The sequence below is a fragment of the Lactuca sativa genome, chromosome 4 (genome assembly GCF_002870075.4).
Source record: "Lactuca sativa cultivar Salinas chromosome 4, Lsat_Salinas_v11, whole genome shotgun sequence".
NCBI lineage: Eukaryota > Viridiplantae > Streptophyta > Magnoliopsida > Asterales > Asteraceae > Lactuca > Lactuca sativa.
Window position 1 is genome coordinate 22,449,733 of NC_056626.2, and position 19,008 is coordinate 22,468,740.

The 19,008-nt window shown below is 35.8% G+C and overlaps 1 protein-coding gene across 1 annotated transcript; it reads left to right on the forward strand.

Moving 5' to 3' along the window:
* The first annotated feature begins 10,254 nt into the window (after positions 1 to 10,254).
* LOC111890387 (uncharacterized) lies at positions 10,255 to 13,848 on the forward strand. The gene is made up of 4 exons (XM_023886507.2): positions 10,255 to 10,441; positions 10,943 to 12,739; positions 13,110 to 13,228; positions 13,330 to 13,848. The coding sequence occupies exons 2-4, from the start codon at positions 11,431 to 11,433 to the stop codon at positions 13,630 to 13,632; spliced, it is 1,731 nt and encodes a 576-aa protein (XP_023742275.1). The 5' UTR covers positions 10,255 to 10,441; positions 10,943 to 11,430; the 3' UTR covers positions 13,633 to 13,848.
* Positions 13,849 to 19,008: the final 5,160 nt, after the last annotated feature.

Below are 19,008 nucleotides of genomic sequence, written 5' to 3' on the forward strand. Positions count from 1 at the left end.
ACATCGAATAATCAGAAGAAGGGAATTACAGTAGAACTGTTAGTTAAGTTGAACCGCCAGTGGTTAGAAGAAATAACCAAGACGAAGGAATTGAAAGGAATTGATGCAAGTATAAAAACTTTACAACGTGAAAACCATCAACTTTATGGTGAAAGAAGATCCAATCAGAGTTATGGATTGGATCTCTGAGAAGGAGTTAGCTTTCATAACATGTGGGGTTGTTAATTGGTGGAACACTTTGGGAAAGATCATAAGCCCAAATGAGCCACTACAATTGACATGGACATAATTCTTGGTACACTTTAAACGCAAGTTCTTCTCATCCCAAAACATGCTAGAGTTGGAGAACTAGTTTTTGACATTGAAAAAGGCCAACATGTCCATTGATGAGTATACTAATACCTTCACAGACAAAATGAAGTTTGCTTTGTGCATTGTCCCTGACGAGCTAACAAAAATCAATAAGTATGCAAAGGGACTACCATGGGAGTACATTGGGCCAGTGCGCCAGGCACTTACTCTTGAGGCGGGCATTTGGGCTGCTAAGTCTGTTGAAGAAATGATCAAAGGCAGAACCGCCAACAAGGTTGAAGTTGGCGAGAAAAGGAAGATTGAGGTATCCTCAAAATCTGATAAGAAAGGAAGATTCACAAAGCCCAACATGGACGACCAAAAATATGGAGGTAGTGGTGGAACCAAGTGGTGTGAGATGTGCAAGAAGAAGCGCTTCGGAATATGGGATGGCGAAGTGACTTGCTATAAGTGTGGTAGGATTGGTCACTATTCCAGAGATTGTACATTTTACAATAAGAAGTGTTACGAATGTGGAGATGTTGGGCATATTTCGAAGAATTAACCAAAGAAAAATGAAGCTGCAAGGCAAAATGCGTCGCTGAAGCCAAAGGCAAGAGCATTTCAGATGATCCTTGACGAAGCAGGTGATGACGCGAGGGAATAGGAGTAAGTAAAGATCTATAATGTAGCCTAATATAAGAGGCATAGTGTAGGGTGAACTTGAATATCTATGTAATCGTTTCCAGAAGTAATATAAGCCTTAGTTATGTTATCCAATGTGTTAAATGACTATGTGAAATTATTGTAAGATGACTTGCAGAACTGCGAGACAATACTTGGGACGAGTATGAGTAGGTGTGAAAGGTAGTAAAGGCCTATATTACCAGAAGCACAGGACTCACACTTGGATCAAGGAAATTCACAAGGTTACCGAGGCCCTAGTAATTGATTCTATTTTACTCATGTTTGTCGTTACCATCATTTCGGTAATGACTAAGAAGATGATTATTATTCCGACCCTACTGGTCATATCAAATCGAGTCTGAATAAGATAAGTATGTTACGTGGTTCAGAGAACCAAGTTTGATGTAACATGCGACTTGCCAGAATATTGAAGTGAAAAGTAATCGAAGCGATCAATAGAAATATCACGATCGTTGTTAATGTAAGAAGCTTGTAGCTAGAAGTGCTACATGCTAGAATATGATTATATCACATTAGAACATGAAGGAAGGTATATTCCATTCTGGAATTTGGCTCTAAAATACATGAGTCTAAGTGTTGCATCATACGATAAAAGGTCATTAAAACATGACTCTTCGGTCTGTTACGATAATCGAAGTAAAGAACTTATCATAAGTTAAGTATGTTAAGAAAAAGCAAAAGTCTCCAATAAGGATCAAGTTTGAAACTCGAAGGTTATGTTTGAAAGACCAACTTATGATAAAGAGCGGGTGCAAGATTGAGCACCGCCAGTAGTCAAGAAGTCCAAGAGTTCGAAACTCGTTAGAAAAGACATAAGAGTTACAGTTATTACCTAGGATGAGAAGATAAATTATGGAGTCATTAACAAGCCCTGCTTTGTTGACGATTCTGGGACGTAATCATCTTAAGGGGGAGATATTTGTAACGCCTGCATATTCGGGCTAGTTAATTTAAAGGCAATAAGTATCAAAAACGACTTCTTGATAGAAGATTTTTTAGAATAAATAATCTTGACCAAGTTATAGTAAATGTCACAAGGGTTCCATACATATAAAGAACGCTGAAATACGAGTTATAATGAAGAAGTTATGATCCGTCGAAGTTTTACAGCTAAACCGACATGGCACCGCATTACGTAAAAAGTGATTTTTCTATAAATTACTTTTTACTCTTAGGGATATAAACAAAATTCGTAGTATATGTTAAACCGATAATGTACATAAAAGAACGTCCAAATCTAACTTCGTATGACGAAGTTATGATTTTTCTTAGATTTAGCACAACATTGCACAACCCGGAAATCGAATTTTAGATCGATCGATTTTTAGCCGAAAAAACCTAAATGAGAATTGAAGATCTCATTAATAGGAGCTCAACGATATAAAGACAGCCGAAAACAGACGTCGGATGACAAAGTTATGAATTTTTAACGGACTTTAACTGTCTAAATGTATTAAAATATAACTTTAAAAATAAAGTCAAAATTAGCCGATGGAGTCTAAACGAAAGTTGTAGATCCCGTTGATACCTACGCGTGGATATAAAGAATGTCAAAAATGACACTCGTATGCGAAAGTCACAGATTTTAGAATATAATTAGTTTTTGGAGTGATCTGCGAGTAACATGTGGCGCGATCTAAGCCACTGCTTCCTCTCCACGCCTTGCCACCATATGGTGACACATGGCATGAGTATGCCTAGCGCACCTTGGAGTACGCCCAATGCCCGCAAGAGCTAGCAGCCTATAAATAGCACTTGTTTTCACTCATATTTTCACACCAATTCACTCCAACTCTCTCCCAAACACCCACAAAGCCTCTAGGATTTTCTATAGCCCTTCTTATGAATTTGTAGCGAGTCCTAGAGAGCCAGAAGGCCTCGAGAAGAAGAGCTTTTGGCTCAGAAGTTTTGCCCGCGCAAAGCCCGGTTCCTCGCTAAACTCCCTTGTAAGTGAGTTATGCTTACCCTAATTTAAGTATAACTTATGTTTAAGTTCATTATCGTTATTATGAACCTATAAACAAATTTATCTGTTAAGTATTATAAATTATTCAAGGTATTATTATAATACCTTTTAACTGCTCGTGGTACGGGGAATCTGGTTTGAAGGGCCACATAGGGTTGTTGGATTTCAGAACAACTTACATACCAAAATGGTCCTGCCCTTCGGTGTTTCATGTCTCGCCCCTGTCTGTAAATAGTAGTTGAAAAGTATTGTTTAACACTTATAAAACAATATATCTCGTAACCTTGAGTTATTAATTATTTGCAATAAATATTAGACTAAAATCTAGTGATAATGATACTAGGTTTCGTTGAAGGAAAATAAAATTGTTAGAAACGAAGTGCTACCCGAGTTTGGAGTCATCACATTAGCGAGTGAGTGCATAGTTACTTTCATCTTACACATAGATATGAAGTATTTAGTATTAATACATGTTATATGTGCTTATTATCTGTGTTCCTAATATCTACGTTAGATGAATGATTTATACATGTTTTACGCAATTTAAATTGTATATATGTATTTTTATACCTATAAATATATTGGGTAAAGATGGGTAGATGAGTGATAAGAGATAGGTGATGATAGATATGCGATAATGAATAGGTGATTTGAGATAAGAGGTGATTATGAGAAGCCATAACCTTGACCTACGATGTTGCGATGTAATCATCTACCAGGGTATAGATGGCGGCCATTGACTAATCTAAATAAGTCATGTGGAAACACCGGCAGGCTCATAACCTGTAGGTGATGAATTACGAGTTTAGGTGTGACATCCCCAAAATCTCGGCCAGAAAAGACCGATTTTCATTTATGCTTTTAAATATTTTCAGAGTAAATCCTTTTGATTTGAAAGAGTTGCGGAATTTGTTCCCAAAAACAAAACATGATAAAACATTGTTTACCGAAGCATTTCATAAAAGAAATGTATTTTCATTATAATCAAAACTCGGGGTGTCATGTTCCGATACAGACCAATAAGCATAAACGAATACATTACAAGTCATATAACAAATATAAACATATGCAGACTTGTAAACAAAACAACTTGATGGTTCATCCATCTCATGCCCTTCCGCCACTACCTGTAATACAATTTAAAACTGAGTGGGTCAGGCTTGGGAGCCTGGTGAGCATATAGGGTTTTCAACCCACAATAAATAATCATATTTAATTTTCACCAACCAACAATAACCCAATTACCCATTCCCGTTATTCTCACTTTAATGTCCCTAAAACAACTAACATAAGGGACCTAGTCTAAGAATATTTCATCGGGGCGACAACACATGCTTCGGGGGTACCTCAGCAATATAAGTCAAATAAGGCAACCATGAGGGGGATGGAGTACAGCGAATGAACACCCAAGTTCATTAACACCTACAGGTGGCGAACCTGCTAATGTTTCCACAAGACTGTCTAGAATAGCCAGTGGTCGTCATCTAAACTCCGCTAGATGACTCAATCAAACAACAACGAGGCCTCTCATCTGTTTATTACACACCAACTGTCTACCCATGTTCTACCCAACATATTAGTAGATAAAAATATACATTTGTATACATAGTTTAAAGAAAACCTGTATAGCATGCTTTAATCAACACGTATATCACATAACAGATGAGGCACACACACACATAACACATATCTCATAAAGAAATAAGCAGATCTATAAGATAGAAGAGTGTGAATACTCATTCACACATAACACAACCAAATATATACACATAGCACGTATTTTTATATAAAATACTTCGTATTATTGTATTAGAAGAAATAACTACACACTCACTTGATCAGAAGATGATCGGACAGCACTACGGCTTATAGAAGTAGTAATCCACAGCAGATCTGGAAGATCTTCTCGAAAATCGAACTTCTCGCGGGCAGAGCTTCGACTCGGGAACCGCACTTTTCGGGATCTTCAGGATCTCGGGACTTGCCTCGGGGCTAGAGTATGATACCGAGACTTCGGGGTAGCTTCGGGGGTTTTTGCACAGAGCTTCGACACGAAAACGAGAGGGAATTGGCAAAAATACCCGGAACCCTCGCATCCTATTTATAGGAGGCTGGAGCCTCGGAGTACGCGGGGCGTACTGCGTTACGCGGGGCGTACTGCCCAAAACGTCATTGCTTACGTATCCGAAGTGCTCGAGTGCGAGTGTCGACATCCCTCGGAGTACGCGGGGCGTACTCGAGTACGCGGGGCGTACCTCGGATCAGATCGGTGACTCCTTCGGATAATGCTTCCGAATTTTGATTTAAATATAAATACAAAATGATTAATAAACTTCGGAAATTCATAACTTCTTCATACGAACTCCGTTTTCGACGTTCTTTATATCCACGCGAAGGTGAGACCATGCTCTACGACTTTCGTTTAGACTCCGTCGGCTAATTTTGACTTTATTTTTATTAATTATTTTTAATAGGCCGGGACAGAAACTTTCGTTATAAATTCATAACTTCTTCGTTTGACGTCCGTTCTCGCCTAACTTTTTATCGTTTCAATACCAACAATGAGATCTTCGATTCTCATTTAGATTGCTTCGGCTAACAACCGCTCGATCTCAAATCGAGTAAAACAGGCTGTATATCGCTAAGCCGGAACTTCGATAAATCATAACTTCCTCATACGAAGTCAGATTTGGGCGTTCTATATATATTCGGAAACCTCGTTTCAACTACTACAACATTAACCAAATATATTAAGTTTATTTTACACTTAAATTTTGACGCTTATTTTTATTCTTAATTAATCAAACCACATAATTAAGCAATTAAGCACAAAACACACAATACTCAAATAATACAATCTTATTATTTCAAAACGGGTTACAGAGGTTAACCTAGACTATTTCATTGCTACAAATGGCAAGCCCGAAACACAGGCGTTACATTAGGTCATGTAGTAACTACGTATCCATGCGATGATACTCTAACCCTTACTGTACACGTATTGGGGGAGTAATCCCCGAATCAGTATTGTCTATGCGATGTAGGTGATGATCCTTAGGAAAAGTCCTTAGGAACAAACATATAAGGAAATGTGATGTAAGGTGATGAGAGGTAAAGACGATGTAGGAGATAAACCTTAGGGTAAATCCTTAGGGAATAATGGGGATGGGTGATTGGGTTAATTGTTTGACATGAAGTATGTGAAGAAACAAATTAACTATATTATTGTGGGTTGAAAACCCTATGTACTCACCAGGTTTCCCAACCTGACCCACTCAGCTTATTTGTATCACATGTATCGATACGAAGACACATTATACTGAGAGATTAAAGGAGATGTAAATCATTAGTGTAAATGAATGTAAGGTTTTTTATGCTTATGTTTCAGTATTGACTATGACATCCCAATGTTTTAATATAGATAAAAATAAATTTATTTGGAAATGATTTGAGAATATTATTATCATGTTTTTCTAGAAACAAATTCCACAATATTATTCTTTAAAATAGGTACTCTGATTTTTAAATAAACATAAATAAAAAATGACTGAGAATTTGGGGATTTCACAAAACTCTTGGTCTGATGCCTGGTTGTGATGTTCTTGTCTGATTGTTTGCTCTCGAGTGGGTCCTCTGTTTGACTGTGTAACGCCCGTAGATCCGGGCTAGTCAATTTAGAGACGATAAGCATCAAAAGTGAGTTTTTGATAAATGATTATTTAGAATGAATAATCTTAAATAGGTTGTAGTGGTCGTGACAAGGATTTCGGATATATAAAGAATGCCGAAATCCGAGTTATAACGAAGAAGATATGACCTGTCGAAGTTTCGTGACAAAACCGATACGAAACTGCATGACGTAAATAGTGAATTTACGATAGAGCCATATTTAGCCTTAGTAATCTAAACGAAGGTCGTAGAATACGTTAAACCGAGAGCGTGCATAAAAAGAACATCTAAATCTGACTTCGTATGAGGAAGTTATGATTTTTCGAAGTTTCGACTTAGCGGTATGCAGCCCAAAGTTCGAATATGAGATCGAGTGATTTCTATCCAAAACAATCTAAACTAAAATCAAAGATCTCGTCGATAGTAGTCCAACGGTAAAAAGACAGACAAAAATGGACGTCAGATGAAGGAGTTGTGAATTCCTAATGAAGTTTTCCTGTCCCGGCCTACTAAAAATAATATAATAAAAGTTAAATTCAAAATTAGCCGACTGAGTCTAAACGAGAGTTGTAGAGTATAATCTCACCTACATGTGCATATAAAGAACGTCAAAAACAGAGCTCGTATGCGAAAGATATGAATTTCTGAAGTTCGATGCACAAACTTCAACCCTTGTGTCAGAGCTCACGACGTGAGCACAGTGTTCACGACGTGGGTAGGTGATGGACGTCTTCCACGGCAAGTGGCCTAATGACAAACGCCATGACATCGAGCTCACGACGTGAGAATTAGTGGCTCACGATGTGAGCATAGCATTTCAGCCTCCTATAAATAGAAAGCAAGGTCAGCCGAGTTTTGTTGCTCAATTTCTTTCCTCTCACCCATATTACCTCGTTTTACGTGAAAGTTATACCCCCGAAGCCCCGGTATCATCCCGACACCCGAAGCGAGTCCCGAAGCCCCAAAGATCTCGAGGAGAAAAGAGTTTCAAGTCGAAGCTCTGCCCACGAGAAGCCCGGTGTGTGAAGATATCCCGGTTTCATAGAAGAACTTCTACTTGAAGAGCCGTAGTGTTGTCCGACAATCGTCTTAACAAGTGAGTGTGTAGTTACTTTTTTCTAACACATAGATATGAAGTATTTGCTATGAAATACGTGTTATGTATTTATATATTATTTGTCTACTTGAGATGGATGTTGAATGAATGTTTTATACATGTTTTTAAATGGTTTAAACTGTATATGTAATTTTTATCTACAAATATGCTGGGTAGAACATGGGTAGACGAAATATTTGGGGTGTGATGAAGGTTGAGTTTGAGGATGAGACGAAAGATGATATAGATCATGAGATGAGGGTGACAAGTGAAAAATGAGTGAAACCTTTACCCAAACGATGGCCCCATCATTCATTAGAGTAGGGATGACAATCACGGACGATTCTAGACAGTCCAGTGGAACACTATCAGGCTCGCAACTTGTAAGTGTTGTGGACTTGATGTTCACCGGTGTACTCTAAAAACCCTGGCAGCTATAGATTTAGTGTCTTATATAAGAACGATGGTAGCTATGGATTTAGTACCGTGTATACGATGGTAGCTATGGATTTAGTACTGTGTCGATGGACCTTGGTAGCTATGGATTTAGTATTGTATAGATGAACGACGGTATCTATGGATTTACTACTGTGTAGATGAACCTTTGGCAGCAATGGACTTTGTGCCTATTTCTTAGGTCAATCCTTAGGAATGAAGGATAGATGATTCTTAGGGTAGATCCTTAAGATTAAATAAGATAATGGGGATGAGAAATTGGGTTGATTGTTTGATGATTAAATATAATAATTATATTATTATGGGTTGAAAACCTTATATGCTCACCAGGCTCCCAAGCCTGACCCACTCAGTTTTCTTTGTATCACAGGTAGTGGCACAAGAGCATAAGTTGGTTGACATGACGAGAGATTTTTTATTATAGATCAGTAGTTATAAATAACTGTTGTAAGGTCTATTTCATATTGTTTATGCTTTTGGTCTGTATCGGAACATGACATCTCGAGATTTTGTTATTTAATGAAAATACGTTTCTTTTAAGAAATGCTTTGATAAATTCTTATCATATTTTTTTTTGGAACAAATTCCGCAATTCTTTTAATCAAAGGATTACTATGATTTTATAAAATAAAGCATAAACAAATCAGTCTTTTCTGGCCGTGAAATTGGGGATGTCATAGACTGTCTATCTGATCCCTGACTATGTCTGACTTTATGAATTGTATGAAAGATCATGATTTGGCCCCTGAAAATTACATAAATGACCATGGGAGGACCATGACACTTGAATGAAAGACCATGAGAGGACCATGGAAACCATACATAAGATTGTGGGAAGACCACAACATTCACATGTTTCTAACTGATATGTATGTTATATGTATGTTGATAGGTCGATGCCAGAGTCGACGACTTTATGTGTATGTACTGTATGTATAATGGAATATGTGTTATATTGGGGAACTCACTAAGCTTTATGCTTATAGTTATGGATTAAATGTTTTGCAGGTTGTTCATAGGAAGAGCTAGACGGGACTGTACACTCATCGAAGATATTCGTTTCTACGGTTTTTAATTTGACTCTGATAATTTATGGTTTTAATCAAATAAATGTCACTTAAGGTTTTTGAAACAAGGGTTCTAATTAATTAATCTATTTTATGAATCGAAAATCTCTTTCTAATTTTTGGGATATTACATAGATTTTTCGGTATAATTCCAACCATTCATGCACAATCATCTATTGCTACCCCTATTACTCAACAACTTATCTATGTAGTTACAAATGTCTATAATTAACTCAGTTTCAAATTAATAGTAGATGAATCCAAGTATAAGTTGTGGTGCAGAATTTTTCAAGTCATTTACAAGGGTGCTAAGGTCCTTGGTCACATAACTGGTAAAACAAAACCTACTAACGAAGAAGGTGAAGATTGGGAAGCAATCGAATTCTGAGTCAAGTCTTGGTTTTACTCCACTTGTGACCCAAATCTACTCCAAATTATATCAATTTGTAATTACAATGTGAAGGACCTATGTGACAATATTCATGAATTTTTTCTTAATAATAAGATCTCACATATGCTTCATCTTCAAGACCAGTTTCACAATACGATGAAAAAGGGTATTATCTATTCCCAACTACTGTCATAATCTCAAGAAACTCTTCGATGCCATCTCCGATATTGAATCTAAAATTACTGAAGTAGAACTTGTGATGTAAATTCTTCGGCAACTATGACCCTCATATCATAACATAGTTGATGTTTTTACTAATACAAAGCCATTCCTATCTTTTTTACAAGAAAATAATATGCTTCTTTTACAAGATTCACATGAAGAGAATGTTGACTCCATGCTTGATACTCAAAACACCACTATTGTTGCCTTATCAGGGTTCTAAATAACGCGCCATGGCGGCGCCAAGGCGCGCCATGGCGGCGAGGCGTCACTAAGTCATTACGAAAAGATCAATAACGTTGCTACTTGGCGTGGCGTTCGCTAAGGCTTAATAAGACGCGCCTTTGCGCGTTACATGCCGTGTTTTTTATGAGGCGCGTTATTTCCTTTATTTTTTGGGGGTAAAAGAAAACCTAAAAATTTTACAGCATTCAAAAATATTTGGGTTTTTTCACATAGAGTATTTTTGGTTCCCTCCTCAGACGATTGATCACACAATTCTTTCTTCCTTTATATTTCGTCTTCAAGTTTCAAATACACGGTCGATCTTCAAGCTTCAACTTTCAACATTGTTGGTAAGCTTCCTTATTTGGTTCGAATTTTAAAGTTCTTACTTCATCATCGTGTTCAAAGTCGGACTTAAGAACAAAATTTTCATGTTTTCATAGTGCATTAGTAGTTTAATACTTATCATTACACGTTAGTGGAAGATTTAATGTTTATTTTTGAGCCACTTATAGCCACTAAATCTAAACATCATTCAAAATTGTGAGGTTTTTGAGCCACTTCGTTTACGAATTATTGAGTGTGGATGGAGTAAATGAGTAATGGTACCGTACAACCCATTAATGCAAAGACCATCTTATGGTGTTTAAAAATTTATATTCTACTGGTAATTACTTTATCGAGGCCATCGTTAGCACTTTTGTTCATATTTTATTGCTAATTAGTTTATTATAGACACCTTTCTTCATATTGGTAAAGCATAATTTGATTCTTTACGATACTTTTGGCTTATAGTGTTAGATTATCGTTTACATTTTTATTTATTAATTCGTTCATTTTTTTCAAAATAGGATATACATGAATGGCCAGTGTAGATTCTAATTTGGATGGTTCAAGTCCAACGGATCCAGTAACAACAACTGGCGGTAGTTCCTGTGCAAATGCACCCCTGATAAGAAGTTCTGGTGATCCAGGATGGCAATATGGTACTTTGTGTGATATTAAAGTTAAGGATGCAATCAAATGTAATCTATGTGGGTTTATTTCTAGAGCATGAATTACTAGGCTAAAGTACCATATATCGGGAATAAAAGGAAAGGGTGTATCTATATGTAAAAATGCAAGCAAAGAAGATAAAGCTCTGTGTGTTGCTTTAGTTGAGAAGCCAAGAGAGAAGAAGAAAGAGAAAAGAATCCAAGAAGAAGAACTAAGAGCGGAGGTTGAAATTGAAGATGAAGACAATGAGTTCAATGTGGGGTCTAAGAAAAAGAAGCCAAACTATTTGGGGCCAATTGACAAGTTTGCAAATCCTATTAATACCGAAGCTCCAACGCTTAATATGCGTCAAAAAAATCTTATGGACGCACTTGCTAAAGAAAGGACACTTGTTGTACATCAGTTTTGTGCCCGATGGGTGTATGAATCGGGTATTCCTTTTCATTCAATCGATAATGACGGGTTTAAGCAGTTTGTTGAAGCAGTTGGTAAATATGGTCCAGGTTACCGTCCTCCAAGTCAATATCAACTTAGGGAACCATTACTGAAGGAGCAAGTTGAAAGAACTAAAGGGATTCTCAAGAAACAAGAAGAAGAGTGGGCACAAAATGGTTGTTCAGTTATGACAGGTAAACGAAGAAGCATAATGAATTTTTGTGTGAACTCTAGGCAAGGTACAACATTTATTTCTTCTGTTGAATGTTCCAAAGATGCACACACGGGTCAATTCATATTTGATTATGTTGACAAGTGCATTGAAGAAGTTGGGTCAAAGAATGTAATACAAGTTGTGACTGATAATGCTGCCAATAATATGGTAGCCGCCAACATGCTAATAGAGAAGAGACCAAACCTATTTTGGACTTCTTGTGCTGCACACACCATCGATCTTATGCTTGAAGCAATTGGTAAAGAACCTAAATTCAAAAATTGGATTGGTAAGGCAAGAACTTTAACTATTTTCATTTATGCACATCATAGGACATTGGCGTTAATGCGTAAGTTTACAAAGTGTAAGGATATCGTGAGGCCGGGAGTTACTAGGTTTGCTACATCATTCCTTACATTGGAAAGTTTGTTGGAGAAGAAGGAAATGTTAAGACTTATGTTTACAAGTGATGAGTGGACAAAATCTAAATGGGCTAATACTAAAAATGGGAAAGGAGCGTACGGAATTGTAATGAGCCGAGCTTTTTGGAATGGGGTAAATTTATGTTTGAAGGTGATTTCTCCGTTAGTCAAAGTCCTTCGACTAGTTGATGGAGATCGAAAGCCATCAATGGGCTTCTTGTATGGAGAGCTTAAACAAGCAAAAGAAGATATCAAAATGGCTTTTAATAATGTGGAGAATAACTATCGTTCTATCATAGACATTATTGACACAAAAGCAAAAGGTCGACTTGATAGTCCGTTACATATGATGGCTTACCTATTGAATCCTTATTACTTCTTTAAAAATCAAGAGATAAAAGACAATGTTATGGTTTCAGATGCGGTTTTTACATGTATTGAAAAGTTTTTTCTTGATTACATTGACAAGCAAGACCAAGTAATAAATATGGAACTCTCAAAGTATAAGGAAAAAGAAGGAGATTTTGGAAGATTGTTAGCCGCAAAGGGATGTTCAGAAAATAATAGCTCTTATGATCCAGGTACGTTTTACAAATTTAATAAATGTGGTTGTTGTTGAAAAACAAGTTAAGTATCAATGTAGATAAACTTCTTAAAAACATTTTCAAAAAAGAAAAAAGTGCATATAACAACAAAAACAAGTTAAAAATAGGTTAGAAAAAAACATAATTTTTTTAAAGCATTAGTGAGAAAAGCATAAAAAAAGCAAATAATAGATTGTATAAAAAAACAAAAAAGACATAAAATCATTAAAAAAAAAAAAAAAAAACCTGCATCCAAACAATGTAAAACAAGTGAAAAAAATCTGCATAAACTTTCATTTTGTTTTCTTGTAGTTAAACAGATGTTTTTAGAGACTTTTTTACTCATTATTTTTAATATTTTGAGTAGGTACTTGGTGGATGACTTATGGAAATTCAACTCCAACTTTGCAAAAGATGGCTATAAAAATCCTTTCATTGACGACTAGCTCTTCCGGTTGTGAAAGAAATTGGAGTGCATTTGAGGGGGTAAGTTATTATGTGCTAAAAAGTAAAACTTTCAATTGTTAATAGCTACTTAACTAGCAATATTATTATAAGCTAATATTATTTTTAACTTTGTTAATTAGATACACACAAAGAAAAGAAATAGGCTTGACAGTCAACGATTACATGACCTAGTATATGTTCAATTTAATTCCAAACTCATCAACAAGTGGGCAAGAGTGAAGAATCAAAATGTTGATGTATTGCGCTCTTTAGATGCTAGTATGGCACAATCATGGATTGTTGCTATTAGTGATGATGAAGAGGAAATGGAAGAAGGTGGTGGTTTGGAGAATGGTGGAGAAGAAATTGATGATGAAAGTGAAACTCAAGAGGATAGAGAACTCGATGAAGATGATTTTGTGTCGGATGCTGAACAAGTGTAAGGTGATGAATATTTTGAATTTAATTCTGATGAAGAAGGGTGTTTGGAGTGAAATGAAGTTGATTATATTTACATGCAAGGATAGTTTATTTACTTCATTTCATATATCTAATCTAATGATCTAACAAGCTTTTGTAATGTTCACTTGTTTTTTGAAAGACGATACTTTTTGTAAACTGTAAGTGTGATAGTCAATTAGTGACCTTGTTTATCTTAGATTAGTTGTATATTGGAATGTAAAAACATTGAGTTTTTTGTTAATTTTTTTGTTGTTGATATATATATATATATATATATATATATATATATATATATATATCAAAAATTTGCCGCCTTGTCACGCCTTGATAAACGCCATAGCCTCGCCATAACTTGCAAGGCTTGAGGCTTGACCACACCGCCACGCTACGCCTTACGTTATTTACAACCTTGTGCCTTATATTCGGTTTCCACACAACCCACAAAATCGAAAAACAAGTGGAATAATAATCAAAATAATAATCGGGGTACTCCAGGGATAATTCTAGCATGTCTATTGGTACTAACCATTTTTCACGTGCATCATCAAATCAGTAGCCACATTTTGCAAGGATAATGGGAGCAACTCCAAGTCAATTTAATCAATATTTTTCACTACAACAACCACTAAATTTATTTGGGACCACTATGCATGTTGGGCTGCCATTCTGGAAGCCTTATCCTCTACACAGTTCAGCTGCATTAATCCCACAACTCACATCTTTCATCCCAATAGCTTCTGTTCAAGCCCATTGACAACTCTAACAACAACTCATTCCCATTGTTGCCTCCATGCCGATGCTGCCCTTTTAGTAGCCAAACTACGGCCCACTGCCACCTTCACAAAATAGGCCCCTACCTTCCATTTTTTTCACAACAGTCCTCGACATATTTTTTTGGCAATCATAACCCGATTCCTCAAGCCCAACAACATCCAACAGATTTGGCATCAGTTTTCCAAGCAATGTCTCTATAACCGCCATTGGACAACCAATTTTATATGGATAGGGGTAAAAGTTCTCACATGTAAGAACCTGAAATGTATAGAAAGTTAACTTTTAGTCAAGTATTGACCAAAAGGATAAAATGGTCAATTATGAGAAAGAGACTAGAATATGAAGTTATAAATTCATGAAAATGGTTAATAAGAGTTGAAGTCACTAAGAAGAGGTTAGATGAGTAAACCTCAAGAGAAAGAATGCATGAGAAGATACATTTTGGCCAAAAGGGTAAAATTGGTATTTTTATGTTTTTTGGGCCAAGATTGTGACATAATATATTACAACATGTATTAAGTCAATCAGATGTGACTTAAAAAATTGAGTATTGTATGTTCCCACCTTCGTGTGGATATAAGTAACATTGAAAAAGGGTTAGTAACGAAGAAGTTATGAAGGATTGAAGATTGAAGAAAAATGTCTTGAGGTTGTAATGGAATCAACCGAGGGATATTGTCAAGACCGAAATTATGGCCCGATGGATAGATCTTCACAGTATGGTATGTGTTCTTCATAAGAGAAACAAGGAAATTTACTTTGCCTCACCGCATAGTATATAGGCATCATGTCGCGGTGGCTAAAGTAGGATGCCCTTGAGAAAGAATACCACGACGTGGCAAGTAGATGGCCATGACACGGTTATTATGCAACCGTGACGCAATGTCACACGGGTCAAACCCCCTTATCAACTTCAGTCTTTCCAAAAACACTCTCTTTTCCTTAGAGGATGGAGCTTTGATGATTATGGGATGAAGGGTGATCATGTGGTGGTTCAAAGTGCTAGAGACAAGGGTTAGAAATCAAAAGTTTATTAGGTAATCATTTCCTTTATCCTTAAGCTTTTAGGGATTTAATGGTGATTAATGGAATTGAGTTGGATATGAATGATTACCCTTAATAATCTTGTTAATTGATGTCATTAATAGTTTTTAGAAGCTTTGAACAAGCTTTATGTGTGATTTCAATGGTGAAATGACTATATGTGAAGTTAGGGTTTGAAACCCTAAACTAGCAATTATGGCAATTGATGCATTAGATGTTAGATTATGATGAATTAAGTATAATAGGATGCTTAATTCATTGTTTGGACTGAATTTAGAGGTAGAGAATGAAATGTTAGAATGATGATTAATTAAGTGATCATTTTGAAGAAGTAGATAAGCTCTTAATAGGCTAAGAAAGTTTTAAGGAACTTGAATTTTTGTATGAATAGGCCTTGAGTAAGAGGATGAGTTAAGATGCATTAATTGGAGAAAGGAGTCAAGAATGGTAGTTACTCCTCACTACCTAACAAGGTGGGTTATATCTACCACCCTCTCTCTCTCTATGTTGTTATATATACTTAAGATTTATGTATCTGAGCATGTATATATAGTCAAAGTATATAAAGATATATAAAGAAAGAACAAGGGTGTTATGAGTAATACCCTTAAGAGTAGATAAACGAAGTATGGATTATGTCTTATAATCCTATGCTAGAGTAGATGATAAGAAAAGGTATATGTGTATACCTAAGAGAGTTTAGATAAAGATAGAGAATGATAATATGTAATATAATCATAAGTGTATGTATCAGTGTCTAGACGGGATGGAATTATGTAGAATACCTATATGTTGCTAGACATAGATAAAGACTAAGTACTTAACGATTTAAGTACTAGAAGTGTAATAGTATATCTCTTGATGAGATAGAGAGATTTAATTTCCATGGGAGAAGCATTATGTGACAAGTTACATCATATAAATAAAGTCGTGTAGAAAGATGTTTCCTTCGTGAATGAGATAGATGCTCCTTCGAGGACAAGATTATGACTCCTTCGGGATGGAGATAGATGTTCCTTCTGGGACAAGATCATGTTTCCTTTAGGAATGAGATAAAGGCTCCTTCGGGGACAAGATTATGATTCCTACGGGAATGAGATGATGGTTCAATAGATGATCCCTTTGGGGATGTAGATAAATGATTCCTGCGGTAATTAAAGATTTATATGATTATTAAAGATAGAGAAAAGGTTCCATGAGGGGAACAATGTAATGGAATTCTTTTAAAAACTTAGAAATAACTCGTGAGAGGTTAAGAGTAAGGAATCCATGAGTAATTCAAGAGTAAGAAGGAAGATTAAAGATCCACAATGGAATCATAATAGAGAGAAAGAGAGAAAGAGAAAGAGAAAGAGAAAGAGAGAGAGAGAGAGAGAGAGAGAGAGAGAGAGAGAGAGAGAGAGAAGAGAAAGAGAGAGAGAGAGAGAGAGAGAGAGAGAGAGGTAAATTCGGATGAGAATACCCGATAGAGGTAGTGGGACGTTGTTTCCATTAGAAGATAGAGAAGGTTACAGTATGAGATATGACAATTGGGTCTAGATGAGAACAGAGTGTTGAGGCACTAAGATAAAGAGTAGAGTAGAGAAAGAGTAGAGAAGAGATAGAACAGAGAACATAGTAAGAGTTAAAGCAGAGAAGAGACAAAATTAAAGACAAAGTTAGAGTACGTAAAAAGTATGCGATGAGCCTGATAAGAGGCTAAGATAGAAGAGATAAATGATTGGTAAGAATAGTAATGCATGATACTGGAGAAGAATAATAGAGAATAAACTACGATTATGAGAGAATAGAATGTTGAGGTGTGAGGAGAGATAGAAGAATAGAGATAGATGTGGTGAGATGAGAAAAGACTAATAGTCTATACCAAGAGAATAAGAGTTTAAGATGTAGAATATGGGATAGAAGAGAAGAGGAAAGATTAGAGTATGAAAGATAGAAAGAGCAGATAAACATGGTAGTAGAAAGAATATAACTCACCAAACATTGTTGTTTGATATTGTAGAGATGTTTCATGTTTTGCAGGTTCAGGTAGCAGCACCCATGTTACCAGAAGTGAAGACATGAGCATAATGACTTAGACTAGGTTGTTATTTTACTTGCAATTCCTTGTTCTTTTAAGATGATATTTTTATTGTAAACCCGTGACTATGCCTAAGATATAAAATGTTTTTATGTTTATGATTTAATAGAATTTTGCAAATTTTTAGTAATAACTCTGATAATCCCATTAGATTAGATAATAGAGAGTCCAGGTTGTTACATCACATGTCCTTCAATCAAGATAAAATACATTCGTTTACACCTTGTAATTCTAAATCTACCAGGGTTGGTAATGGTGTTGTAATCCTGCTTTCTCATATTGGTCAATGTTCTCTTCCCTCCATAAAAACAATTTTGCTTTAAACAATGTCCTTATTTTTCCTTGCATGGTTAAAAATTTAATTTCCATTAGAAAATTTACTCATTAAAATTTTGTTTCTGTTACCTTTGACCAAGTTGGTTTTTCTTAAGGATCTTAATTCAGGTAATTTTCTTCAACAGTGCGATAGTCATGGAAATCTCTACCCATTTCTCTCGTATTTCGCTTTATCTTTATCTGCTCATGCATTTACTGTTGTGTCTCTTTATACATGGCATCAACGTCTTGGTCATCTCGGATCATTAGTTTTAAACTTTTGCATTCTCGTAATTTTGTTTCTAGTTCTTCTAGTAAACTTCCAATTTGTCACGCTTTTCAAATTGGAAAACATTGTTGGTTACTTTTTACTTTATCCACGTCAAAAACTACTTGTGTGTTTAAACTCATACATTCTGATTTATGGACCCCGCTTATTATGAGCATTAGCGGTTTCAAATACTATATTTTGTTTCTCGATGGATTTTCTCATTTGTGGTTGTTTCAATTATGTGCTAAATCTAAAGTTTATTTTGTCTTTTGTAACTATCACATGTATGTCAAAAATCATTTTAAATTTGACATTCAATCATTTCAGTGTGATAATGGTTGCGAGTTTAACAACCAATGTCTTTTGTCTTACCTACAGTACAATGACATTGTCATTCGCTTTTCATATTCCTATACGTTACAACAAAACGACAAGTCCGAACACGTTATTCAGACTATTAATAATATTCTTCGAATCTTTCTATTTCAAGCTTCCTTATCCATAAAATTTTGGACTAAATCTCTTTTCTCTGTCGTTCATAAACTGAACTTAAATTTGATTACAACTTTGTTATACAAAACTCCTTTTGAAATATTATTTGGTTACTTTCCCTCTTATTCTTACCTTCGTGTTTTTGGGTGTCTTTACTACCCAAACATTGTCTCTACCTCCCCTCACAATATTTCTCCTTGTTGTATTGCATGTGTCTATCTCGTTCCGTATCCGATCATAAAGGGCACAAATGTCTCGATCTCATTACTCAATGTGTCATCATTTTTGATAAAGAACATTTTCCTTACTCTGATTTTCACTCCTCTGCCTCTATCTCTGATTACGAATCGCTCGTCTCTTCTGATGATAACCTCTCATCGT